Source organism: Apostichopus japonicus, chromosome 14 (assembly GCF_037975245.1).
Source record: "Apostichopus japonicus isolate 1M-3 chromosome 14, ASM3797524v1, whole genome shotgun sequence".
Taxonomy (NCBI): domain Eukaryota; kingdom Metazoa; phylum Echinodermata; class Holothuroidea; order Aspidochirotida; family Stichopodidae; genus Apostichopus; species Apostichopus japonicus.
In genome coordinates, this window is record NC_092574.1 from 21,626,131 (window position 1) to 21,653,886 (window position 27,756).

The window sequence follows — 27,756 nt, forward strand, 5'->3', positions numbered from 1 at the left end:
GCACCAAAAAAAAAATAGGGCACGTCTACTCAATGTGGTACTCATATGCACCAAATATTAGATTGGTCCAAGCTTCCCTACTTGAGATACCGTGTTTACAAGCCAGGCGTCACACACACACACACACTCTCCGCCTGCATGAATGCATAGGTTACGATTTCATCGAAACCAAAAATTGAACCGAATTGAAACTAAGTCATTTGTATCATTGACAAGTACTCCCTCGCTTCTCACCTACTATAAAGATTTCCAAACCGGGTTGTCGTAATGCCCCAGTAAAGTATTGGCAGAGCCTTATATACGAGTAGTGGTATGAAAGTGCGCCATCAAGTTAGTACTTATACATGTAGACACATTTCGTACCATATACTAACTCGTTATTTCAACTGTAAGATACTTACAAATATAATGGATGATCTTGGCATTTCGTGGCACTTTCTATACTTTTGTGGGTCATAAGAAGTTTCTCTTTGACTCTCACAGCAAACAATATCCATACCTCTTTCAAATACGTATTCTATAATAATATTAATGGTTATTGTCAATCATACGAGTGCACGTCCTTGCGTTCGATTTGTGATGGAACCATATAAAACAAAATAATTTTGGACTAAGGACGGACGGTGAGAGATAGGTGGGTGGGGGGGGGGGTTCCCTCTAAGAAGGGCTTCCAGATAGTTGGCCGAGGAGGTAGGGTGGGGACGATATTGTTTCCTTTATATCTGAGCGCTCTCAGAACTTAAACAAAAGGAGACGGAATGACGTGGTTGCAGTTACCGTGTATCACTGAATATTCATTAAAAGAAGATATGCGCATGGTTTCCATCCACGATTTCCACACGGATAAGATAACAAATGATCCCATACCATGACCGCGTACATTTTTAGCAACTAGACCCCAAAGGTTTGGTCACAGTATCATAGCCTCTTTACTCACGAGTAAGCAGACTTTCCAACTCGGTTTCTTTGAAGGATTAAAGTGACCTAAAAAGTACCCTATTTGCCGCAATTTTCGTATCTTATATACTTTCATTAATTTAATGTGTGAAAGTAAGTTGGCCTGACGTTACGATCCTAGCAGGATCTTCTTCAGAGGCTGAAGATCCTGCTAGGATCGAAACGTCAGGCCAACTTACTTTCACACATTCTATTACACAGGCTCTCAAGTGCATAAGCAGTTTGCTAACAGTTTTATTTAAGTTTCATTAATTTACACACACACGCGCAAACACTGAACATTTCGTGGGACTGGTACCTACTACATTATTATGGAATATCCTACCAAAAAGGTCGTGAATCTACAACAAGGCTAACCAATGGATGTTTTATCGATCAAGGTCAAAGAATTATTGTATCAAATAAAGTTTTATCAGGTGCACTTATCAAACACTCAAATATTTGTCTGTGATTATGTCTAAAGTACAAGGATTTGAGTTGTCATGGATGAGGTTCAAGGTGCATTTACAATGGTTAAGACAAAGGTTTAGGACACGGGTTACTATCACTTACTATATAGGTAACACTCGTGGTTAAATTTTCCCTGTGGCACCAATTAATGATAATCCGATCATTAATCGAACTTCTGAGGTAAAAACGATTTTCTCAGTATTGGGATTTTGCCTTAAGCAAAATATAAAGATGAGAATATGTTTTTATTTATAACATATTTCCCCGGGCCCCTCATTGGCCCTATCCCCTGGATGTGGCCTCCTAACACCCACCCCAGGCTGGTCGGGCCTTTTTTATTGATAACTCAATATTTAAACTTTAAAATCTTAAATATTGAACACCGATATAAATATATGCAAGATAAAGTCAAACCTTGTGTTTCAACGTGTATATAAGATGAATGGACATTTCATTATCGGTCATATGCATCCGAAGACTTGAGTAAGTCTAAAATTAGTATCAGAGCTGAATACAGCATAGTCTGTTTCGTGTTAAATTTCATAGCAGTGAATTGCAATGCAAATGGTATATCTTAAGCGTGTACTGTGATTGAGATGTAAACAGAAATATGTGAAGGACTATATAGACATATAGGTTAGAGTGGATCAGTTTCAAATGATACTGAAACATTCACACATTTGAACGGTAAACAGAAAATATTGATTCACCTTGGTTATAACTCGCCATTCTCCGAGGTATATTTTGTTTGCCTATAATGCCAGCTATTAACAACTACAGCTTGCATATATTAGCTAGCTTCAAATCACTATTGCTTCACGTATGCCGTTTATAAAGCCAGCAAATATATGGCCTTAGAGTTTCCGTTTAAGTCGAATATTATTCTGTATTTGTTCGATATTATAAACCTCGTAATCAAAATATATAACCTGCACATGGCACATTTCATGAACTATAAATGGTAATAAATAATAACGATTTCTTTAAAAACTATAACTGTTCTTTCACGACTATTTGTCGTAAATTCTAAGTTATAAATACTTTACATTCTTGACGAGGACATACTATTACAATAAAATAAGAATTCATTTATGTAGTCATTAATTTTATACGGTGCATGTCCAAGATGTTATTTCATGATGGTTAATTATCGGCTACCGTATACAGTTGCAGTATACTTTTGGGGCTAATGGAGACATTTCTGATCCGAACTATATGAGCCGCGACCCCAAAAATGAGTTACCAAGGTTTGATGGTCGGTCACAGGCCAGGATAGGTCGAAACAAATTTAGATCTGATCGGTAAACAAAGCGAATGGAATCTGGCCGCAAATGTCGTCCCAATTATCACGCGATGATTTGTTTTCCAAGGTTTTTGACGTATGTGTGTGGATGTTTTGTTGTTTACTAACTTTCAGTCAGTCATTTGTATAATCAACATTGCAATCAAATAAAAGCAATGTGTATTTTAATCATTAATTACCAGTAATTAAATATAGTGGGTGATTTTAGACCTTAGAATTTTATGGGTTGCGGCTATCCTGAATCACAACAATTAAGGGTCGCCAAAGGAAACAGTTTGGGAAGCAGGGCCCAACAGACAAGCTATAAGAGTATAGAAAGAACGTTTTAAAACTTAGAATAATCACGGAACGAACATGCTCAGCAATCTCTACACCAAAACATATTTCTGTTCATGTATTTGTTTCTTTTGTTGTACTTAAAGAAAAGTGCACGGAGCCTCAGGTATAAGAAAACTTTCCACATCTGGCATTTGATTCGTTTTCTGTGCACTAACAAGCCTACTATATGTTGATGCTGCAACGAACCAAAGATCGCTTAACCGATTAGAGGCTTCACCTCCCACTAAATTAACAAATGGGTTACATGGGTCTAATAACAGAGGGCGCTGGTTTCTCGTTCTATAAGGACTAACCTCGTAGTCATGAAACATTGTCCAAAAGGTGTCGACTTCAAGAGGAAGTTCAAACATGGCGAGAAATCGATAAAACCCGCTGCAGATGTCGTTGCCTCCAGTTCTTTCCTCTCTCTCGGCAGCTCGTACGGCCAGTAGTTCAATTACGCGAAGAAAACTTTGATCGTACTCTATGCCAACATCTATGAGCTTCCCAAACCAGAAGAGCGCCAAACGAGTCAGCGCGCAGACGAACGCACTTTGTTTTCTTTCAAACTCTATCTGTACCTCTTGCATAGACGGACCAAACAGGTTAATAGGGATATGAAAGTTGGCGGGAAAGTTTTGACACAAAAACGCAACAGCCTCAGCGTTCTGTATTATGCAGTCTTTTTTCTTTTCATGACTGGTTAACCTTTCTGAGAGGAAATTTCGAGCAACGAGGAGAGAAATGCTAACACCAGATACCTTTAGATCTACGCCAAACTTTGTAGTCTTACATTTGAAATTGTGTGTCGTCTGCAGAAATGTAGTCAGATCATCAATGACGTCATCGAAAGGCGGGAATCTATCGTTGATGTAAACAAACAAATCTACATGTAAACGGTTTACGACCATCGTCTTTCGTACGCAATTATCACCTGGAGATATCCGATCGATTATGTGACGGCGACGAAATTGGCTCTTGATGTCGGAGGCAACGCGACAGGCGATTTCGTTTACTCGCATCGCTTCTTCTTCATCCGGAACTAGCGAATCGGCAAACTCTCGAAGTCTCTTATTAATAGTCGTCATCGTCTGCTTTCAAAATTGACTGATAAAGAAGCAAAAGTAAGTATAGACTGTATAGTAAAGACTAAAATAATCATAATCGGGCGCAGCCAGGAGGCATAGGGAAATGAGGGCCCAACAAACTTACATTTAATATTTACTAGCAACTTGAGGATGTTGGTACTGCCTGGCAATATATAGCGAAGACCAGCTGATGTAAGATAGGCCTAAGTGTATTTGCATGCCGCTGAACATACAGAGTTATTGTAAAGGAGCACGTTACGCGCCTCTGTATTGACATAATCTTTCCAGATTCGATATTTTTTGGAACAGCTGGCCCTTCAGAGATGAGCACGATATATCCAGAAATAAATAACACGATAACACATTTCAGCCACATATACGAATAGCTACATAACAATTTCAAACAACCAATTCAAATAATGCAGTCACTGATTTCTCGTGGGTACAACACTTTCAGTTATTTTGTCGTTTGGCATTTACATTTACTTTACAACCGAAAGAAGAGTTGTTCTCTTTAAACTTTTGTTTAGCAATCTTGTGAAGCAATCAACTTTAGCCACCGGAATATCCTTGACTTGAAACTTGAAAAAAAAAGTTAAGCACACATTTGAGGTTATTTAATTCACGTGTAATGGTCAAAATGCCGTTTTGCGTTATTTGACCTCTGACCTTTTTGACTCTATGATGTCAGTAGTCACACAGGCGCTACAACCCATGGCCAGGAACATAACCACCCAATTTAAAGTCCGTCGGTCTTATGGTTAAAGAACAGTTTGCGAACAGCTTCTTCCGCACAAATTTGACCTTTGACCTCATTGATCATGTGACTTCTGACATTGGTTTGTGGATTTCAGCCATTTTGTTATTTTCGTACGCGCATACTGACCTAACTGCTGTTTTTTTGGTTATTTGACCTTGACCCTATGACGACATAAGGAAAATAAAGACACCACTGCTTTGTATAATACTAGATTACATGCAAGCAATAACCATTTTCTTCTGAAAAGGGCTATTAATTCTTCACCATTTCGTACTAACCATTCTCTGAAATTTACCATAACATAGGAGCTAAAAAAAAGAAAAAACTCGCTCAATATTTCAAAGGCCTGTTATGATATTGTAAAAATGCCGACGTCCAGGGGTGGGGAACTTCCTGTCTCGGAACCAACCGAAGGGGCGGGGAGGTAAGAGGGGGTGGGATGGTACAAAACAAGCAAACGAGCAATCCGTAGGTCCCGGGCAGCGCAGGTGTCGAGCAATCCGCAGGTCCCTGGCAGCGCACTGAGGTGTCGAGCACATTTTACTTGTGTTTGGGTGCTCGCGCGGCGTATGCAGATTGGAGCACCGATTTTAAGTAAGCCCAAACAGATGTCTGTATTTTCATAGCGTTGTACCGATACCTGCGCTGCCCGTGACCAGCGGATTGCTCGACACCTCAGTGCGCTGCCAGGGACCTGATTACTACAAATCAACGGTCTATGTCCAAGAAATTATAGGCCTTAAGTGTATGCAAAGAAAGGTCTATCTTAAGCAAATCATTTCTTTTAACAATGCATTCATTTGATCTTTACAATAGCATAACAATAGCATTGTCATATGTCTGTGAGAAAAAGTAACTTACTTAATAAGTACAATGTGAAAAACGTATATCTTAACAAAATGAACCGTATTCGATGAATTAATTCAATGATCATTGAACAAGATGAATATTAAATGAGCCGAGAAAATAAATTTTAGCGTAAATCTCCGTTGCTAAAGATTACAACATCATACATTGTCGTCAGAAAGTGGGATGTGCCACATTTTGGGAGGGGTGGATGTATGAGCATTTGAGTGGCAACATGTTGATTACCCCCCCCCCCTCCACCACACACACACACCTTAAAACAAATTGAGTAGCTAACTTATATGTATTTAATTTGCAAGTATTTTTCGTTATATATTATTTTTTACTTTATGTTCTATATACTATTTGTTTACTTTTTACTACTTTTTTTTTGTTGTAAAATCTTAGTCATATATCGTTAAAATGTCCAATGTTCAACTTACCTTATGAAAAATTAAATAATAAACAGTTCAGAAATAAAACCATATTAAAAAGTATATAATAAATACTAAAAAATATATGTAATAAATACTAACCTTTCGTTGTAGTTTAGTATAGTATAGGCCTATTTTTGACTAGCGAATTTTTAAAAGAAAATAATTTCTCGTCGACTGTGCGACCACTGTTGTTACTTGGCAACACCATACCGTGCGTTGAGTGAATCATGATGATTGCCCCGTGCTGTAAACGGGACTAAAGGTCCTTTACTTAAAATAGTAATATTAATGGGTAAACGATCTGAACTGTAAACAGCATACAATGCTTATCTTTTCTTTTCTTTTTTACTTGTAAATGTTGCTACATTGAACTCTAATCAGTTATACATTTTATAGGCAAAGGTAAAGCCAAGATAAGGCAAAGACATATTAGTTTCACACCATTATGATCAAGGTCGCCAATACAAGGATGCTCGCTGTTCAATTGAATGGAAAGGGTATAGTTGAGAGATTGAGAGAATCAAAACTACAGTACTAGATGAAATGTTCCCCCGAAAGAAGAACTGAGCATGCATAGACGCTGGATGTGTGACCTGATTAATTCACTTTGGCTTCGGCTTTGAGTGGATGTTGCCGTGTTGGACGCATCTAACCGTAATAGCAATTACCGACTTTGCGATCCGAGTTATAGTTATTGCCGGCATTGCAATCCGCGGCCCCCTCACAATTTTTGCAAGGTCGGTAAGAGTGACTCCATAGTTTCCCTTTCGGGTAACCAATAGGAATAGTAATGGATAACATGAATACATAATAATAATAAATAACACATACAAACATGCGTGATCGACAGGGTTAAACCTGCTCGGGCAGAGCTCGGTACGTTTATATCGCCTTTACCACGTCAGCCACGACTTAATTTGCCTTGTATATAAATGAGACGTGAAATTCAAACCTTGACTCAAATAGTAAGTCGCACTTTGTTAGACGTTATGTGTAAGGTGACAAAAACTAAACGATTTACAGGGACATTCCACGGATTTTGTGCCACGCATTAAACTTAAAAGTTCCCGGATTGTTGGTCTAGAGCTGTTCCCGACATATAGAAGACTTTGTGGAAATGAAAACACTGAAGATTTGGTTTCTTTTTTACTTGTTTTGGTCTTTCGTTGATAGAAATAGCGTGAACGTAAACTGTGATTACTTACAAACTAAGAACAAACTATATACAAGACGTAAAATTCATTCATTATTATACTCATAGCAATCACTGAATAAGTTCACAATACTGAAAACAACTTATTGTTCCTAGTATAGTGATAAAATACTGGGACTTCCAGCTGCTTTCATGGGGGGGGGGGGGGTGAATACTTGCTCCTGGGGGATGAGTCAAACACTTGAAACCGTGAACCCACCAAAACACTGAGCGGCCCTCAAAATTACATCCCGTCCGGTCACTTTAAAGGTACAGTGTAGGTAGTGTTACGGTATCCATTCTAATGTTTGTGTGTTTCGTGTTGCCAAATGTCCTACTATCCTTATCGCGTCCTGTTCTATGAGCCGTTATAAAGTTGGTGTCAGAAGTGGACCTAAAAGAAGGTCAGTAGAGGTCAAGAAAGGAAATAATGGACTTTGAGAGGGACATTATAAACTTGCCCGGGAGGTCGGAGTAGGTGTAACACTGGTGTCGGCGTCGAATTTTTCTCCTAGTTTAAGCAACAGGGCAGGTTCTCCTGTATGTTTTAGTTGCGGTCGTCTACCGGTGTATACGAACACTGGTGTATGTGATGTTTCTATATGCTGTGTAATACATGACTTGTATTTTGTCCCTTGTAGTTTCTGTTACTTGTCATTCAGCCTCTGAAGAAGATCCTGCTAGGATCAAAACGTCAGGCCCACTTACGTTTACACATTTAATTAATGCTGTTATAGAAGTGAATTAAGTCATAATCCACGACTATTGATTGGTGTGGCAAGTTTGGAGGATTTTATCTCATTTTCACTAAATGTGCTGATGTTAACGTGGGTTGAGTAAAAAAAAGGGGTAAAGTTCTTGGATGTCGTCTTACGTGATGGAGTGTGTAAAGATTATAATCGTAATGTCGCAGTATAGAACTGTGTTATAATCCCGCACGACAAAAGGAAGCTATAGATTGGGTGCACCACAACAAAGCCGCGAATTAAGTATAGGCATAGATCATTTAACAAGGTCACCTTCCTAGTTCAGTGTAATGTACATAAGCTTACATCATTTGGTAAATCCAAAGAGGGCCAAGCACACGCCGTTCTTGCCTGTACTTGAGTAGAAGTAGAGAGAAATATGAAAATTGCAACGCCTCTGAGGCAAAACGTCTTCTTCAAGCTAAAAGAAATTGACAACGGATCAACACGGCCATTATAGCATAGTACTGACCTGTTCACAAACTTACTCCTTCTTTTCTCTCAAGAAGTGTATTGTAATTAATTTCATGTAACTGTCTTGAGCGCCTTTGAACAACTATTGTTGATTTTGGCGCTATATAAATGTTTTCTGATTGATTGATTGATTTCTCTGAGCCTCCGACACATGTTTGCGTGTGAGAGGAGTAAATTTTACTAGACAAGTTTCACGGTCTCTGACGTACGACGCAGGTTTGAGAAGGTAGGGCCGTTCAAATCCACACCGAGATCCATTGAAACTACTTGGGTATCCCTTGCATTAAAAAGATAAAATAGTATATACAGTATCCGATCCGTCCAAACTCCTGTTCTGACCGGCAGACCAAGGACCAGCGGCGTCGTCACGAGAGGGGGGGGGGGTGCAGGGGTACGCCCTATCGATTTTCTGCCAAAAATAGGCGGGCATGGTGGGGATTACAGTGCAAGGGAAGGGTTCATTTTCTCAATCACATGCTGGGAGACTGACATTAGAAATACATGAAACACTCAAGAATTAAAGTCAAAGAATTCGTAAACAAAAGAATAGTTGTAGACTGTATATTTACTTTTTATATAATACCAGAAAACTTAACAAAAGTGCATTATACATGGAGATTATTTTTTTCTTCATTTTCTTAGTCATTTTCCTTGTTGGTTATTTACAATTTAGTTACACAACCTCTCCTCTGAGCACAAAGAAAGTGAAACATTTCTCTGATTAACTCAGAACGAGTACCTCCAGCATCTTCTGCTCCAATAAAACAAAGAAAGTTTTTAAGTAATTAATTAATGACGTTAGTCACAGGTTCCCTCCTGACAAGGTCACAAGAGGAGAACGAAATGTGTATAGAAATTCAAAGTCCTTCAGTGTACAAGAAAATAACTTTAAAAACAATTTCCTTTTTCCTTAAATCAACATGTGATACATGGACTTACTTACAGATAGAACTTTTTTTTTCCTGTAAATTGCTTCTACACCGATTGGTGAGTCTCCCTCAGAATCAGTGGCAAACCCACAAAAAGTGGCCAAAAAAGTTTCAAGATCAAAACAGCGTCAGTGTAGGCTTCAGCTACATTACTGCAACATGACTCGAGTGAGTCAAATCATTTCCTGGATTAAATTGACTTGAAAAGTTTGACATTTTTTTCCCTCGTGGAGATACTTTTTTTTTGTATGAACAGTCACCCAAGATATCTTGAGTGACTGACCTCAGTGGGGTTTGACCAAAGTACTGATAGAGACTTGAATCAGATATGCTATGTTTGGAAAATACCTCTTTGGTACTCAAGAGACCAAAAATGAATATTTGACACAAACACAAATCAGTTTTTCATTATGTCATAACATTCCCCCCCCCCCCCAAAAAAAAATCAAATTCATTACATATTCTCATTCAACTCTCAATGATCAGTTCCAACAGCTTCACATAAATATCGTTGACTTATGTAATCCTAATTATCTTTGCCAAGGAAAAAAAAAACGGTTGGATATTTTACTTACACAGTCTACAGAGCTCTGACCAATAATCTTACATACTACACCAATGTGTTCTGGTTATATATCATGAGTTTTAGTGACTTTTAACACTCCTAAGTGCCATGTTACATGGAACTTGTAGGAGTTGCATGTCAGAATTTCTTTTTGAAAGCCACAGCACTACTAGAGATGTTTGGTTGTCTAAGACTGGAATTATTTTTAAGAAATGCAGGTGCATACAAATCCAGAATAAATGAAATGAATATCATATTTCCAATAATACTTATTATTCTCAGTGTGAAGTACTGAAAATTTAGACGGGTTGACATATCTGTAGAATCTCTTGAAGAGGGTTTCTTCAGGTCACAACAGGCTGTGAATTACCCTCTTCAACAACTCATCTCGCAAGAACGATTAACACTATATGAACTCCACTGGTTAATCCTTGCAGAGCAATTACATCCACTAGTAAGGGTAAGTTTTATCTCTACAATCTGCTACGACAACAAGTTCTACATAAGCAACTTCAGAAGGGGCCTGCCTGGCCTCACCCTCCCCAGCCCAACCGCAGTACACCGACAAAGGAACCGCAACCAACAGATAATCTCCCCCACTGGACGCCGACAAAGGGATGGTACACCAATAATCACCGATAATCCTCAATGAGTCTACTTGTTTGGGTTATATATTCCAGGAGTACAACATGAAGCTACCAGTTGTCTGATGATGGCTCAACGCGTGAAACTCTGAATAACAACTACTAGTGTTCCATTAGTCTCAACTACTTCTCACCTATACTTCGCTCTGTCCACCGGACAAAGAGCACTCTGCGCCAAGATAGACGCCAACCAACCAAACGTGTATATACATATATATATATATATATATATATATATATATATATAAATATATATATGCAATGGAGGTAAACGACAAAGGCAAATGAATATATATAAATGAAAATCGTAATGAGTTGGAAAATCAAGAACAGTGAAAAAACTTTCAGCCTCCACCGGGATTCGAACCACGGGCCTCCCGCTCTGTACGCGGACACCCTAACCACTAGGCTATGGACGCTGATTGTATGTCCAGAGGTTCGAAACCGGTAAGGAAGATCGTAATTCCACTGTAGGCGTTTGTCACCTATATCGAACAATACTAGTTCTGTTTTTGGTGACATATTTTGCCCGACTCTAGAGATCAAACATGATGCTATCCAACTCGAAAATCATTTGTGATCTCTAGAGTAGGGCAAAATATGTCACCAAAAACAGAACTAGTATTGTTCGATATAGGTGACAAACGCCTACAGTGGAATTACGATCTTCCTTACCGGTTTCGAACCTCTGGACATACAATCAGCGTCCATAGCCTAGTGGTTAGGGTGTCCGCGTACAGAGCGGGAGGCCCGTGGTTCGAATCCCGGTGGAGGCTGAAAGTTTTTTCACTGTTCTTGATTTTCCAACTCATTACGATTTTCATATATAAATATATATATATATAAATATATATATATACATATATAAATATAAATAAATATATATATATATATATATACATATATATATATTATATACATATATATATGTATGTATGTATATATGTATATATATATATATATATATATTTATATATATATATTTATATGTATATATATGTATTTATATAAATGACAAGAAAGAAAGGTATTGCCTTGAAATCCAACATGTTACAAATAGTAAAGATATAACGCAAACCGAGCGTGATGGTTGAAAACCACAACAACTACTTAGAAAACTGGTTTCGAGAGTGAAAGCTTAGTTCCTGTTCCTGCCATGGCAATGTGGAGGTATTTAAAGGGTCAGTTTCATTTATTTAAGAGTTCTGTTATTGTCATACACAAAATTACTTCAGACAGGTCCAAATATGTATGTATGTATCTATATATATATATGTATAAAGCTTGCATTCTCCATGAGTCAGCGTAAACTTTTGTTTGACAGTAAATTCTCTTCAGACCCACTGCTACAACCCAAACGTAGGTCTCAGCATGGCCAATAATCTACATAACAGACAGATCTATGATATTGCCGATCAAAGTTCATCTAATCCACTCATTTCTTGTCAGCAAGATAAGCTTAAGGCCATTTTAAGGGAGTTAGCTAAGAGTTTCCAACAGTCTGCCAAATTTTCAACTTTAACATTGGTAATAATTACTTGTTCTTCTGCACTGTCCAAGAGGTCAAAATGATGATGGACAATGGGGTAGAGTAAATCCTCCCCAAAACTGCTGGATCAACCCCCCTCTCCCACCCCCCCCCCCACACCACCTCAAAAGAACATACACAATTATGCACTTAGACATATGATATGCTGACCAAGGTCCAAACCAAAAGTACTGATGATTGATTTAGTCCAAAAATAGAAGAGCAAGACAATGATAAGGTAAGAGGTGGCTATTTTTGGTCAATTATCAAACCTGTCGGTAAATAAATTGTCTGGTTAAAGTACACTTAAGTTATTACAGCAATATCATAACAAATGTGTTGATATTTTAATTACCACAATATTTGTTTTTTTTTGTTTTGTAATAGAAGTGTTGTCTGACGACAAAACTGTGTTGGGCTTGGCTTGCCTACTCCTGCTTACTGTTAAAGATACATTTTTCTCATTCTTATAACTTATGTTTCTCATTTGCAATGGAAAGCTTCAATTATTCCAAAATAAAAGATAAACAAAAAAAATTAACATTTTCAGTTTTGGTGAAAAGAAAGCCTTTGAAGCTCTCATGAAAAATATTAAAATGTGGAAAGTCGTTTGAGAAGAGTGAAGAAACAAACTATCATTATGTTGGCTGCCATCCAATCTTCAACCCACCTATTTTTCTTTACACCTATTGTCATAATGGTGTCTTCTATGTGAAACAAAGGCTGACAGGAGACCGCCACTGGTCTCAATTCTGATGCTGGGACACTTACACGATGATCAAACATCGAGTACTCCCAGAACACCCAGCAACAAACCCATTACAATCAGAGGTAGATGCCACAAAACTGAAATTCAAAAAGTCTCCATGACAACCAGTCATCATTCATGAATAAAGAAAGGTGGTTAAGAGATACATGAATGCCAAAGTGCCCCATAGCAATCCTAGAAAACAGAATATGTTCTATTTAGAATTGTTAAAACTTATCCCTGTATCGTCATGCTTTTAAGCCAATAAAACAAAAATTGTCAAAATTTTGTCCTTTGGTTGACGATTTTGTCAAAAATACTTAGCATCAATCAAAATTAAAGTTACATCTTTCTATAGTTACTTACCAAGTGAAAGTTAATGAGCAAGTACTTTTTAAAGTCACTTACAAGGTGGGGTTATAATATTCACTCCCCTATTGTGCAAATACTGCCCATGACCTGATATACATAAAAGCTTTCTCTTCCAAAGTCACTTCTAAAAAGTCCAGAATGGACTAAGCTCTGGCATATTTAACCACCTCCAAAGCAAATGTCACTTTGGGAATTGACAAATCACCATTAACAGATTCAAAACATGATCTGGATGGAGGCATACCTCAAGTCCAATGGGAACTTTAATTTTATGGTAGCTCCTCTTGAGTGCTACAATCAATATACCTTGCATTGCTAGCATTTGGCTTTACCTGAGTGCAACTTAATGAAGATTAACAGGGGAAATTAAAATATAACTCGAGCATATTTTTGCACTTGTATTCATTTTTTTTTCCTAGTGGAAAAATTTTAAAAGGAAGACGAGGTAATCTTAAGCCTCATTATGTAAAGAAAGATAAAGATGAAATTACTTGATTTCACTAAAATAAGGTGTCATATGCTACTTAAAAATTGAATAAATTATTCCTAATCTCCTCCTCCCTCCCCCCCTCCTCCTCCTCCCCAGAAGTACATAAGAATACCACTAGATACCACAATGCCTTAATATTTAGTACTTTCCCAATATTTAGGAATCCAACAGAACCTTATTTGAAACACTAATGATGATCTTGTATGAACAACGGCTTTAATATACGAAGCGTTTTCTTTTTAAATGAGTTTTCGGAGAAATTTAAGCAGGTGTGTAATTGTTGCACCCATTCCTGCTCCGGGAAGACCATTTGTTCTTCTGTCAAATAACTGTGAGCATTCTTACGAACAAAAAATAAGAAGAAGACTCATCCAAAACTGGTACCTCCAGTCAACGATCATCCAAAACTGGTACATTCAGTCAAGGATAATAAACCTAATCGTTTAGTTAGACTGTAAAATATCTTGAGATTGCAAAATGATGAAACAGTATCCACTGTATTCAATCTAATGATTAGAGCTTATAGGGCGGTCTTGGTCTTGTGAGCACTGCCAACTTAATGTTCAGTCATGACGAACAGAGCATCAGTATACAGAGGATAATGGCCAACTCTTTTATTTAATGAAAGAAAAAAAAACAAAAAACAGAAATCGTTTAGTGGTTCCGATGCCTAAACATGTTCATAGTGTGGTAGGCCATACATGTGTTAACATAAATGAACTTGTGCACACCAAATGATTTGTTGCGACAGACTGAGAATAGCTTCTGAGATTGTTTAAATGCAGTGGAAAATATTTTGACAAGCTACAAGTCATCTGGTAAAATCACAAAACAAATTGCAAATTGGAGACCAATTAAGATAACCTTCTGACTCATTGAGCCAATTTTTTCCACCATTTGAAATAACCTGTTGACCCCTTGAAGCTCAGCGGGTGAAACTGGATAAGGGCCACTTGAGTGTGCTTAAAGCAATACTACATTACATATCAACTTTCCTTGAACATTCGTGGATGACGGAATGTGCTGATAAAGACTTACAGAGCCCCTCCACAAACCTTAACTGAACTGAATTTGACCAAACTATGTTTACCAAAAGAAAATCATGCAATTGGTGAATTGGGCAGATTTATTGTATCTTTAAGTTTGGAATTTTCATGTTAAAAGTTTTTCAGACTTTGGCAATTGATGACCTCCTTCTACCTCTACCAATTTCAATCATGGGGCATCTGTCTACCAAGTATGACATTGATTCAACTTGTGGTTAATGAGATATCGTGTTTACAAGCTGATTTTGACTATTTCCCATTAAGCCCCACCAAAAAACTCATGAATATTAATGAGGTCAAAGTTGTTGTTGCAAAGAGCATATATACTTACTATGTAATTACATCACCATATCACAAATGGAATAAATCGGACATAATGTTGAAGAGATATTGACATCTTAAGAATATTTACGTTAAAGCCCGCCCCACTCATTAATACTCATGAGATGGGAACCACAAACAATAGGGCATATCTACACTTCATGGGGTATCTACCTACCCAGTGTGACATTGAATCAACTTGTAGGTCTTGAGATATCAAGTTTACAAACTTTTCACTGTGATTAACTTCTAGACACGCCCATTAATGAATAATAATTAGAATGAATATCTTGATTATATGATGATGTGCGTATCATCAACTGACATCACCATACAAACTATGAACTAAATCGGACATACGGTTGAAGAAATATTGCCATTAGAAGAATTTTACAATAAGCCCCACCCACTACACAATATGAGATGGGAACCATAAACAATAGGGCACATATACACATCATGGGGCATCTACCTACAAACCATGACATTGACTCAACTTGCGCTTCTTGAGATATCGTGTTTACAAGCTGGCCGTCACATACACATACACACACACATACACACATTTACGCCAGCACGATTGCAAAGGTTACTGAGCCTTCAGCATTGTAACCAAAACCCCCTCCATCCAAAACAGGGTACCCACATGAGACGGAAAATAGTGGCAGCATACAACAACAAAATCTAGATCATACAAATTAAATCTGACTTAACTGACTCAGATTAGCCAATGACAGATTTACTGTACTTCTGGGCTGGACATGAGAGAATCAAGTTATAGAAACAAGAACCCTAATTGAACCTTGAGATACATTCAACAACAGACCATTCAGAACCAGAGTGTCACAAATATATGCTCACCCAAATAGTTTAGTAATATAACCTTTATGTTTGAGTTGTCTCTACTGCTACTACTACTACTGGGCAGTCCAAACTCTTTCACACCTACAATGAAGATAAATAATATGTTACTAAAATGGCAGCATTCTGTTGTTGCCAACCCTGGGAGATGTCTAAACAGAGACCCTACAGAGAGACTGCCCTCTACAGTAAGAAAGCTCTTCCGCTATGAAAGAGCACTCTTTGATGAGGGAGCCCTCTACGCATGAGGGAGCCCTCTACGCATGAGGGAGCCCTCCACACATGAGGGAGCCCTCCACACATGAGGGAGCCCTCCACACATGAGGGAGCCCTCCACACATGAGGGAGCCCTCCACACATGAGGGAGCCCTCCAAACATGAGGGAGCCCTCCAAACATGAGGGAGCCCTCCAAACATGAGGGAGCCCTCCAAACATGAGGGAGCCCTCCAAACATGAGGGAGCCCTCCAAACATGAGGGAGCCCTTCAAACATGAGGGAGCCCTTCAAACATGAGAGAGCCCTTCACACATCAGGGAGTTCTTCACACATGAGGGAGCCCTTAACTAATCTACCAGGGAGCCCTTTGTGATGGCAGAGCTTTCTATGTTCGCCACTGCTTTAAGAACCAACACAAGATTTTTCTTCACCCAAAATGTCTTAACTATGAGTGATAGGACCCATGCAGGTCATTGGTTTGTTCTTAAACCTGTATTTTATGTCGGTCTACAGCTCTGCATAATTCTAAGCCATTGGTCATTACCCACAAGAAAACAAATGTGGTTTAATAAGAGAGAAACATTTGGAATAAAATTAACAAGTTAGACTTGAATACAGCCCCCGCTTTCACCATCATCATTATAAATTGTTACTTAAAGCAGCTTTTCACTTTCGTTGACCTTGTAAACCAAAGACCAGATACAGAAACATAAGCTACACTTACATCCTTCCATTTTCATTAGAATTTACCTTTTTTTTTTTCATTTTATCCTTTCAAGCAGGATATTCAAAATTAGTAACACAATTCAAGACCAAAGTTTTGTAATAGAAAAGTTGAGCATTTAAGACAACTGGTCTTACCCTCAGTTAATTTCCAGGCATGGAGCCAAAAAATAATAATATATTCTTAGGTAATTTCATTCTGCATACACTTGACTTTCCTTAAAAAAACTTCCAATACCATTCTACTTTTCATAATGCATAATAAAGTAAAAATTGTCAATCTTTATAAAAAGACACATTAATACACTGAAGCAGGCTACCTCAGCACTAATTAAGACTTTTTCAAGTTTTTCACAGAAAATTCTCAAACCTCAACATTTTCAGGCATCCTTCAGCAAATGCCTTTGAGTTATTTGCTATTCGTCTCCGCCCAGCAGAATTATCACAGAAATTTCTGAGCACTCTCCTCTCCGAGCTCGGAAGGACAGAATTTCTTCCTCTTGGAATATGCATCGACGATAAATTATCAACTACCTCCTTTTCCAAACTAGTCAAAGTTTTCCACCAACATGTATGAAAGAAAACCATAAGCTCAAATGTTCTGAGTTTTTCATAAGCAATGTTCCAATGAGATAGAAGCTTTTTCGTAAAACTATTTGGAATACTGGCAACAATGTCAAAATGGACTGGTCTTACGTAAAAGGCAGGTACGGGCGTGGAACCGCTGGAACCAGGACACTCACACACCACCAGACTTCAACCAGGCTACAAATTCATCTAGAAGTACTGGCCCTGGAAAGAAAACAGTATTTCTATTTGAATCTGAGTTTTGTTTATCACTTTAAGGTGAGGAGAGGGCAGAGGAGAGGGTGGGGGGGGGTTGTAGAGGAGTGGAAGGGGGTACATAGGGTGGTGTAAAAAGAAGACTAAAGAATAGATGGAGAGGTGAGGGTCTTTAAAGCTGCTGGTTATTAACAACAAGATACTTCCCATCATGAAAATGCAAAAGATGTTACCATGGATATATGCAGATGCAGCTTTTGCTAGCAGTTTTAGAGAGCACCTTTAAGACCGATATCGAGAATGTTTTGCCACAATGTAAGAAAAAGTACAAAACCTCTTTCAGGATTTATTAAATACTTGAAACAAGAAATTTACACTGTCATAGAAGTCATAGAAACTACTACAAAACGAATTAATGGCAATTAATGCTCGTATTTTGCACAAATTCAGTCTTGGAAAATAATTTGCTCATCATCAGAAAATGCTGTGGTTCTGTGTGCTGATTTACATAACGCTATATTTTGCTTACAAAGTTTGATTAGTTTTTGTTGGAATTTTAGAATGAAATAACCTTTTGGTCATAAGACAGAGAAACAGAGAAGAAAAACAAAAGAACTGCTGCAAAAGCTGATTTGTTTTGAACATGTATAAAATTAAAAGTAAACCTATTGCTTTGTAAATTTATTAATTAAGTTTTTATGTGTTGTTTCCTCCCCTTGCTTAATAGAATACATCAGAATGGACTCTGGATTACCCTCCATTCTTTGCCCACTTTGAGTTTGGTCTTTCATATATTGTGCAATGGGATACAATAGCCTCTCCTGCACTTGAATCCTTCTCTTCCCCAGAGTTCAGGAAAGTGATCTTTGGTATCGCAAGTGACAAACCTCAGAACCCACCCCCCACCACCCTCCCCCACCAATAAAAAAAACCTTTTCCCATGTTTCTGTGTTTTTCTGTACTACTATAAAAACCCATTTTAGATCTACAATTATTTTAGCCTGCTTAATTTTTTGGTTTTTTATTATTTTCTTCAGCTTATTACCACTGCTGAGGTAAAACTTCCACAGACTCTGTGTACCACCTTTAAACTTTCATCTGAGACCTTTCTATGCCCTTTATTCCGCCCTATTTTCGGACAGTCTCTTGCTATGTTTTTGACACACCCCCTCACTCAAACAGACAGTAGTTTGCACCGTTGGTATCTATTGAAGGATATAATAACGTGTTCCCACTTTTGATTCAGCAGTTTTGAAGACTCTGCAATTTGTCTTTTATAAAACACTATCGTTTCCTGTGTAAAAAAAAACACTGCTACGCATCTCGGGACTTGTATAGCAATTAAACAATTTGCAAAGCCATTTGAGATGCCAAGTTATCCCCATACTGTACTACTCTGTGACCATAATAAAGTACTTGAAGCAGAGTGGAGTGGGGAGGGGGGTGGGGGTGGGGGGCCAGTATCAGGGACTTACATGCTCCATCTTCATCATAGTTACTCAGGTCTGGATGGATAGCCCTGCTGAACTCCAAGATATTGCACCATTGGTCTTTGTTGAGCACTTTGTAATGAGACTGTTCCAAGAAATGATGGAATGCGCTGTGATGTGACCAGCGTCCCCCTAGTAGGAGGGCCAGCATAGCCATGGCTCTGTCTATGTCCATACTTCGCTGGTCTTTATCCTGTGAATGATCAATTTTGGCAAGAAGCGGTCTGAGCTAAGTCCATGTTAAATATACATGATGAAAAAAAGGTTTGAGGTAGATCATCTTATAAGAGTGAGGGCAGTATTTCAGTAAAGGAGGTGAGAAAAGAATACACGCAGTGTGAAGGTGCAATCAGCAAATCGAACCTGCTATGGTGTGAGCCGTTTTCCATCAAATACTCAAGTCCGGAAATTCAAACTCCAATAGTTCTTTTCCGATACTGCAATCAAGTCCAACTCTTGACTATGTAAGTTGTTTTTTCAAGAGAAAACTCAACAGTTCAAATAAAAAAATAGTATATGGGATGGTTACCTTCAATGAGAACTATGACATTAGCCCGTGATTTTTTATAGCCCGTGATTTTTTTATGCGTTTTCACTAGAGAATGACTTAAAGGCAAAAAAAAATTCACAAAACTATTTATTAACGTTAACATTTTCAGTTGATGGCATGCAATGTGGAAACGATGTTACAGTCACTTTTAAAGTTCAAGGAGCCTTCCAAAGTTTAAAGCTACAAATCTTGAAAACTGGAAAGCTATGGTCACATTACTAGCACTCAAATTCCATTTTTTTTTTTTTTTTTTTTGGACTATAAAATTTTCAGGACTTAACTTCATCTTTTAACTGTCTATAAACATTGGGAGGTGGATCACTCCCCAGTATAGGAAAGAAAATTATGCTTTGGCTTGTTCATTAATATGAAAATATTTCTGCCCTTTGATGCAACTCCTTGTATGATGCTCCATGGCTGTTGGCAAGTTTCCCATTAAAAGGAATAAACAGAACTGGTACAAAATTATGAAAACTAATTTCAAGAGACAAAGAAGACTATTTACCCGAGCAAAGTCAAAGGCATATCTGTAAATTTTCTTGAATGAGACTTGATCAGAGAGTTGCGTTCGTAGTAGATCTAGTTTCGCTTTCAGCTTTGGAACACCATCGACTCTGCGAGGTACAAAAGAAAGAAAGGAAAAGATTAAGTGAGGTTAAAAGGAGAGTATGTAGTGAGTGTTATGCCACTTGTACAGTTAAACTACAAAATTAATTTAAAAAGAAAAAAAATGTTCCCCTCTAAGTGTTCCTCATCTTTAATTTAGCAGACAAATTAATTTTTCGGTGTTGCATCGCAAAATGCTATGCACAATGTTCAAAGTTGCTAGTATATAAGTGCAAAACTATACAGTAGAGCAGTTTAATAAACAGAAATCATGCAAACCTACACAGTAGAGCAGTTTTATACACAGAAATTAAAAACTAAAACTAAAATGAAAACAAGAAATTATGAGAAAGGTCGGTTACTCTTGCAGCGAGAAAACATATCCAGTATCTCATTGCAAAAATGGTCAAACTGCCCTCTGTGTATAACTCTTTTCAATAGGAACCATAGTGTTGTATATGAGACAAAAGTTAGCACTTTCCACACTGCTACACAAAAGTTGAATTTCTAAATTATTCCCCTGATTCTGCTAAGATTAATACTTTTGACTTCACATCAGTTCAGGTTAGCTCTGATAAGCAATGTGATGCAAAAGAGTAATTTAAGGAGGCATGACAAAACAAAATCCTATCAAAATTAAACAGAGAGTTTTAAAATTGAACAACAAGAAATTATGACCGGTTGTTTTTTTTGGTCTCCTTTATTCTTGTCATTGCTATTTTAATGTCCCCCATTGTACAGACAGAGAACTAATCTATGTTAGTTAAGAGACCCAAGGAGCAGGAAGCCTTACAGTAGCTTATTTGAGACCCTACCCGTGTTAGATCGTGGATGAACACCGGCTTATTTCGAACCTTCTCTTTTCGATAAGTGTTCAGAGGATAACAAGGCAGGGGTTTGAATACACTCCCATTCCTGCTCCTGGGACTACCATTTAACGTCCCCATCTGACGGACGAGAGAGTATACACAAGCATCTGACCACTTTTTCAAATACTGAGGTAGGCAAGCGCACCCCATTCGACATCACTGCAGTGCAGCCATGACAAACGAAGTTGTTTCAAAACCAAGTGAAGAACAGAAACAAACCCTTTCCCAAGTTCACAAGCCAGAGATAACAAATCCACGGAAGACTCCACACATCACCACTGCACTGCAGTGATTTTTGAATAGGTCAAGAGAATCTGCCCCCTGGCATAATTTTGATCCTGAAACCTAAGGATTGTGAGGGGGACACTCTAACCGCTGAACCAAGCCTATGTATCACTACCAACTAAGAACACTTTAACAAATAAAGAAGTTGCCATTCACAATGCAGAACAAGGAACATCTACTCAAATACTTAATTAGGAGCAATAAAATCCTAAAGATAGCTACAGCTCACAGGGTGGAGTTCAATCCTCATCCACGAGAGAGGAATGAACTTTAACTGAGAGGAACGACCTTTCACTGACCTTGATCGTTGATCAAGAAGGCATCTGGTGGGCCAAGTTTGAGCCACTTTTAGCTGATTGTGAAGTTGAGTTTCACCTGAATTTGGTTCTCTATTTACCAAAAGTTAAGAAGACAACAGCAGCTCACTTATTTTTAATCCTATCCATGAGATAATTTTCAAATGAACACAGGCTTTATATATCAAGCATTCTTTCTACGATGAGTGTTCATAGAGTTGTTTAGACAGGCTTGTAATTGACACACCCATTGCTGCTCTAGGAGCAAATACCCATTGATGGGACTAGAGTGCACCTCTGTATTCGACCACTTTCCTACATACTATCATCATCATCATCATAGCGTAGCCATAAAGCCAAAACCACCTCAAAATAGTCATGTAGGGAGAGACACTCCCGATTGTGTGAGAACTGACAATACTCACTGCAAATGTGACATGCCATTAATCCACTCTTGAGAGGAGAAGAAGCCCATATTTTTAGCGCCAAGGTTCCATGCTAACCCTAGCATAACAACATTTTCTGGTTCCACGCCGATATCCTCGCAGAACTTTTCCATCCCCTCTGGGCCAATTTGGTTTTCCCCCTGGGTGGTGTACTCTTGAAACCATGCCAGGCATCGTTTCTCAGAGAAGGCTTGGTGATGGAGGTGATGATGGGACGAGCTGTGCTGATGATGAACTGATCCATGTAATGAATTTGGATGGAGATACTGTTTCAAGCTACTGAAGAGGTAAAAAACAGGAGAATTATTTTTTTTTAAATTAAAAAGTATAGTTCTTTTATAGTTGCTTAACCCATTCATCAACAATTTATTTATATTACAGAAGAACTAATAAACATGTCCCAGGATAGTGCTAAAATATAATTATTTCTGTTTGCAAAATATGGAAGTTTTAAAGGCATATCAAAAGCCTGTGCCCCTCCCTCCCCCCCCTTCCCCTCCTTCCATCCCTTGATCTCATTACCACCAGAGTAAACAATTGGGATTCCCTTTGCTGCCCCCTCCAAATTTCCACAGTTAAAATTACAACAGTTGTCACTGAATGTCACTGAAATGGAGACATGAACTTCGCAACAAAGAACAGTTCTCATTATTTATTATGAAATCTTTGCTACAAATAGTATGTGGTTGTTTGGTTTTTGCACGTGCTGGAAACATCAGGAGTTGAATATGTTTAACAGTGAGCAAATAATAAGTGTGTTTGTGAATGGTTCTTCCTTTAATTTTCATTTTTTTATCTATAATTTTCATTCATTTAATCCATTTTAAATTGGACATGCAATACTTTTCTCTTTTATAAGAACTCCATAAACTTGAGACAAAGCTGAGAGAAGATTATAAAAAACAAAAGTTGTTGGTTACAATTGTGACATAATGTTTCTTACCAGAAAAATGCACTTGCAACAACAAATGCGCTGTTTTGTCAAATATTTATGTCACAACAGCTCAGGACAACACGACAGCAAACCCCCCACAAATAGTCTGCTCATTGTCAAAGGGGACAACTTAGCCTAGGTATATAAGTGATATTACACATTCGAAGATGTACTTTTGGTCAAATCTAATGGCGATATGAGGGCCAGGGCTTAATACTTTATTTTCATTAACTCAAGAACCAGCTAACTTGCACCATCCACCAGCCACATCCTTCCATCCCCCACCCCCTGTTCTCCCACCCCCCCCCCCTTGTTCTGAATTTCACAATTTTGTTTAAAGAAAATCAAGTACTCAAATAATGTAATGACAAAAATCAAGTTCCCTCTGTTTTTTTCACTTACTTACAGCACATGTCAATTGGCTGATGGGTACAGCAGAATCCACTATCATTTAGCTGGTAAACATCTTTCATTTTAAGGCCTGCCCCCCCTCCCCTCCATGCACCTCCTCACCCCCTGCCTAGACATACCCTTCTTTGACTCTTTTGCCTCTTTCGCCATCATCGTGGGTTGAAGACGTCTTACGTTTTCTCTTTGGAGCCATACTGTCGAGGGGGAAGACACTCTCAGTGTAAGGTGACAAGCCGGCAAAGGTCGGACTTGTTCCAAAACCTGTGCTGAGGTTCTGTTCAATGGGGACAAAAAAAACATCCCATCATGGGAAAGCAAATACAATTAATTCATTATAAAAACCTTTGTTTATTTTTCATTGTGATTTTGATGTGCGGTGAATGAGACCCTTACGAAAACGCAGTTCATCAGCTCAATCGACACGCTAGTTTCCATTTCCAGTGAGGTAGGACGGAGAATGTCACAAAATAAGCAATCTTGGGTTTACGTGTGATGTACATAGTAATCAATAATGTATGGAAAGTTGGATGCTGAAACCATGTCAGTGAGGAAACACAAACAGTTACTATAACTGTCAGCCAAAAACTAAATTTTAAGAATGAAAGATTGTCTCATTGGTAGCCTATCCTTCCGACTAACACATAAACACACAATGACTTGTTGTCGAGAGGCTGGTCAGGTCTCACGTCACAGTTACCTCACCGTACCACCAACCTTTTGAAGTCTTCATTTTTGCTTAATTATACTTTAAAAAATAAGAATATTATCACATATTCCCTAGGCCTCCTAATTGGCCCGGGCTATGTGGCTGCACCTCATTTTACATTGCTTTTCTGTAAACTACTAAGAAGCGTTGATACTTGTAAATGTCAGCTAAGTATACAATGTTGTTGGATTCAACTGAGCATCTGACAGACAAAATATTTACTTTTATAGCTTGCACATAATTTGATATAATTGAGGCTCTGAGTAACTGACTCTTAAGGTATTGAACTAACTGAAATTGTAACTCTACAAAAGTATGAATTTTGGCACAAATTTGCCATTGGAGAGCCAAGTCTAAGGCTCTAAGCTAGACTTTACAGACCACTTGTTAGAACAACAAGTGAAAAAACATCTTTTTAAGTATATTTTTTTTTTACCAATTGGTCGAACTGGTGGAGAAGAGCAGATGATGAGGTAGCCTGGTTCTGGCTCATTGCCTATTTATATCGCCATGGAGACCAAGTAGCACCGATGACAATGAAAATGAAGAGTACAACTTTAACAAATGCACCTGCAAATTAAAAAAGACAAAGACAGACCGCCAAAATTAATCAATTAATGTAAATGTATCTAAAATTTATGAGTACGACATGGTTATAGTATAAAATGGTACACAGGAATAACACAACCGAAAGTGATTTTATGTGTTGTTTGCTACAAACAAAAGAATAGCCTATATACATTATGGTGATATTGTAAGATCTAGAAATTCACATTTTTAGCCTGTTCCTAAAAATAATAAAAATGTAAAATAGCCAGTGCTGAAATAATGTACTGGCTAAAATCCAGTTTTCACTGGCATATTCCTGAATCATAGCACAGTAGTTACTGCACAGTAAATAGTAGCAGCCTAATTAATATTTGTTGATAATGAGCAATTATACAGGTCTAAGGTTAGGTATGGCATATCCTTGAAACAGAACTACCAAGATATTCAGTTGTTGTATTGAAATACTTTTGGTATCAAAAACAGTTGATTTTAAAAGGAAATGAAAGATCACTTCATAACTGTGTACATATATGTCATCCTTTTCTCGTGGAGTATCTATCAAGGATGCTCAACTTAAGCACCTCTCCCTTTAAACTTACATTGAAGATACTGGCCAAGTTATGCCAACATGGAAGGGGAGGGGAACCAACATTAATATTTTAATCACCTTAATTTGAAGATGCATATTCAAAAATGGTCACACTAAATCATGGTATTCTAACAGTGATAAAATGCTTGTGTTATTGGCTACATTTTCGTCTGACAGAATAACATAATATAACCCATTTTCAGTGAAACCTGTTTTTGCCTATAACCTATTTTGTCAAATATTGATTACTGGAGTTTGAATATGAAGTTCCAGTCATCACTTCAATCAAAGAAATAATGTGTCAGGTTCTCGATTTACATGTGACATTGAACATTAGGTTAATTATGTAAGGTAAGCAAGTCAGCAGCTTTTGTAATTTGTATATCTCTCTAAAGACTCAACTTTTAAATCAAGCTGTGTTTCTGTTTTCCTCTGGAAAGAGTTTGATTGAAATTTCAGGAAATGTAATAGGTATTATTTATCACGATTGTTGGTTAAGGTCAGTACATTTCTCCCTGGTTCACTGAAAGTTTGTCTAAAAAATGGAACTTAACTGTTATACTATTTTTGCATCCTGCATTACGTATCCAGCTACCATTGGCTTACAATATTTACAATAACAAACAAATACTAGGCTACAGTATGCCCTGAGCAGTCACCAAGAGATTACTTAGGCTGTCTATAGTCATTCTCGAACCAGTTTAATGGTTGTGTTTCGTGGTGCACGTAAGTCAAACTGTTACTGCAGTGTCAGGCAACCGAACGCTCAGTGACGTTTACCTTAGTTTAGCCCAACGTTATGTATACTGAGTGAGGCTAGGCTGTTGCAAGTTTGTGTAGGCTAGGTCTATGGCCTACCAGTGTTAGGTCTACCTTAACTTTAAGTAACATGTCATAACTGGCTTGCTAGGGTAGCATGAAAGGGGCGAAAGTAAGCAAAACCCACGGTACGTTTTACTGGAAACGTTAGTTCAATGCTAAGAACGACATACAACTCTAAGATTACCAATTTGGGAATCTCGTCAAACCAGCCTCAACCGTGTAAGCGCCCTCCTCCACTCCGCGCGCTTCAGGCCCGTGTCTGTGTCACGATTTTACGCGAATGCAGTGCCCATCAGCGAAGAGACGGCACACATGATTATAGCTCTACTTACACTGGTTACGTTATCGTATACTTCGCACTATGTTAGGCCGGGAGGTAGATTGTACAGTACCTAGTGGGTAGGATGCAGTGGTATAAAAATCCAAAATAAAAAGTTGCAAGCCATAGAAATGCACCCGCGAATGATAGCTGCTGAATCGACAGTGCACAAACAATGTGTGATAATTTGTGTGCAGTAACATTCTTTGGACAACCGCATGTATGTTCCAAATAACTAGGGATTATTCATGATATGTTCACACTGTAGGCCTACATCGAGATGGAGGAATAGGTGGGGGGGGGGGGGGGGAACGATTGGATTCTAACTATCGGATTCACTCAAATATTATTGTGCACCAAGTGGTTGAATATGAAAGTAGCCTATATAAGCAATTGGAATACTTGTCTCATATTTTCAAGTCTTATTCATTAGGTGGGAAGTAGTCAACCGGACTGATGAACTCGAATCCCCCAATAAAGTTGAGAGACAAACCGTGCAGCCCGACAGTGACTATATACAGGACACTTTAATGAGAGCAGAATATGACACTAATGAGCAAACGAACAGTATGAACACCGTTCTAGTTACACGATTGCGTATGAAAGATACATCATTAGTCTCACTAATTCAGTCACTCACATGGAATAAGACTTATAACAAAATACTCACATCATTTGAATTTGATCAAAGAAACCATGCGTAAGTTCGTTTTGAAACTACTTCCATGTATTAGGGGGATATATATAATAGAAATCGTAGTTATATACCGCGCAAACACAAAAAAAACTTTTTAAAACGTTATTAAAAAGTTTCGTTTTTTAAGTTTTGATAACGTTATTTGTGGTGGAACATTAATATAACATTAATATCTCATAAAAACGTTATTCCGACGTTAGAAACATATTTTAGAGGCTCTTTTGTATATGTTATGATAACGTTTTGTGTTTGCTGGGGATATATAGAAACTTCCAGCCTCCACCGGGATTCGAACCCGGGTCTCTCGCTTTGTACGTGGATATATATATATATATATATATATATATATATATATATATATATATATATATATATATATATATATATAT

General features: G+C 37.9%; 2 protein-coding genes across 4 annotated transcripts; both read right to left on the reverse strand.

Moving 5' to 3' along the window:
• Positions 1-1,828: 1,828 nt before the first annotated feature.
• Positions 1,829-6,399, reverse strand: LOC139979760 (uncharacterized). Its single transcript, XM_071990843.1, has 2 exons — positions 6,259-6,399; positions 1,829-4,135 (listed from the first exon to the last, which is right to left on the reverse strand). Exon 2 carries the CDS (start codon positions 4,114-4,116, stop codon positions 3,127-3,129), a length of 990 nt encoding a protein of 329 aa, XP_071846944.1. The 5' UTR covers positions 4,117-4,135; positions 6,259-6,399; the 3' UTR covers positions 1,829-3,126.
• A 2,719-nt stretch (positions 6,400-9,118) lies between these two features.
• LOC139979860 (DCN1-like protein 5) lies at positions 9,119-26,788 on the reverse strand. 3 transcript variants are annotated; one of them, XM_071991027.1, is made up of 7 exons: positions 26,522-26,788; positions 24,828-24,961; positions 23,805-23,959; positions 22,320-22,616; positions 20,344-20,452; positions 19,274-19,481; positions 9,119-17,807 (listed from the first exon to the last, which is right to left on the reverse strand). In XM_071991027.1, exons 2-7 carry the CDS (start codon positions 24,882-24,884, stop codon positions 17,755-17,757), a joined length of 879 nt encoding a protein of 292 aa, XP_071847128.1. In that variant the 5' UTR covers positions 24,885-24,961; positions 26,522-26,788; the 3' UTR covers positions 9,119-17,754. The 3 variants fall into 3 exon arrangements, with proteins under 3 accessions (XP_071847128.1, XP_071847127.1, XP_071847126.1); XM_071991026.1 differs by having other exon boundaries at positions 22,320-22,619; positions 26,536-26,759; XM_071991025.1 differs by having other exon boundaries at positions 22,320-22,619; positions 26,522-26,758.
• Positions 26,789-27,756: the final 968 nt, after the last annotated feature.

Bases quoted from the DNA above. Each gene is read 5' to 3' on its own strand.
- LOC139979760 (XM_071990843.1), bottom strand. From the start codon at position 4,116: ATGACGACTATTAATAAGAGACTTCGAGAGTTTGCCGATTCGCTAGTT.
- LOC139979860 (XM_071991026.1), bottom strand. From the start codon at position 24,884: ATGAGCCAGAACCAGGCTACCTCATCATCTGCTCTTCTCCACCAGTTC. The intron at 23,960-24,827 runs GTAAAAAAAAAA...CCCATTGAACAG, and splicing joins TCCACCAGTTCGACCAATTG to AACCTCAGCACAGGTTTTGG. The intron at 22,620-23,804 runs GTATGTCTAGGC...TTACCTCTTCAG, and splicing joins GGCAAAAGAGTCAAAGAAGG to TAGCTTGAAACAGTATCTCC.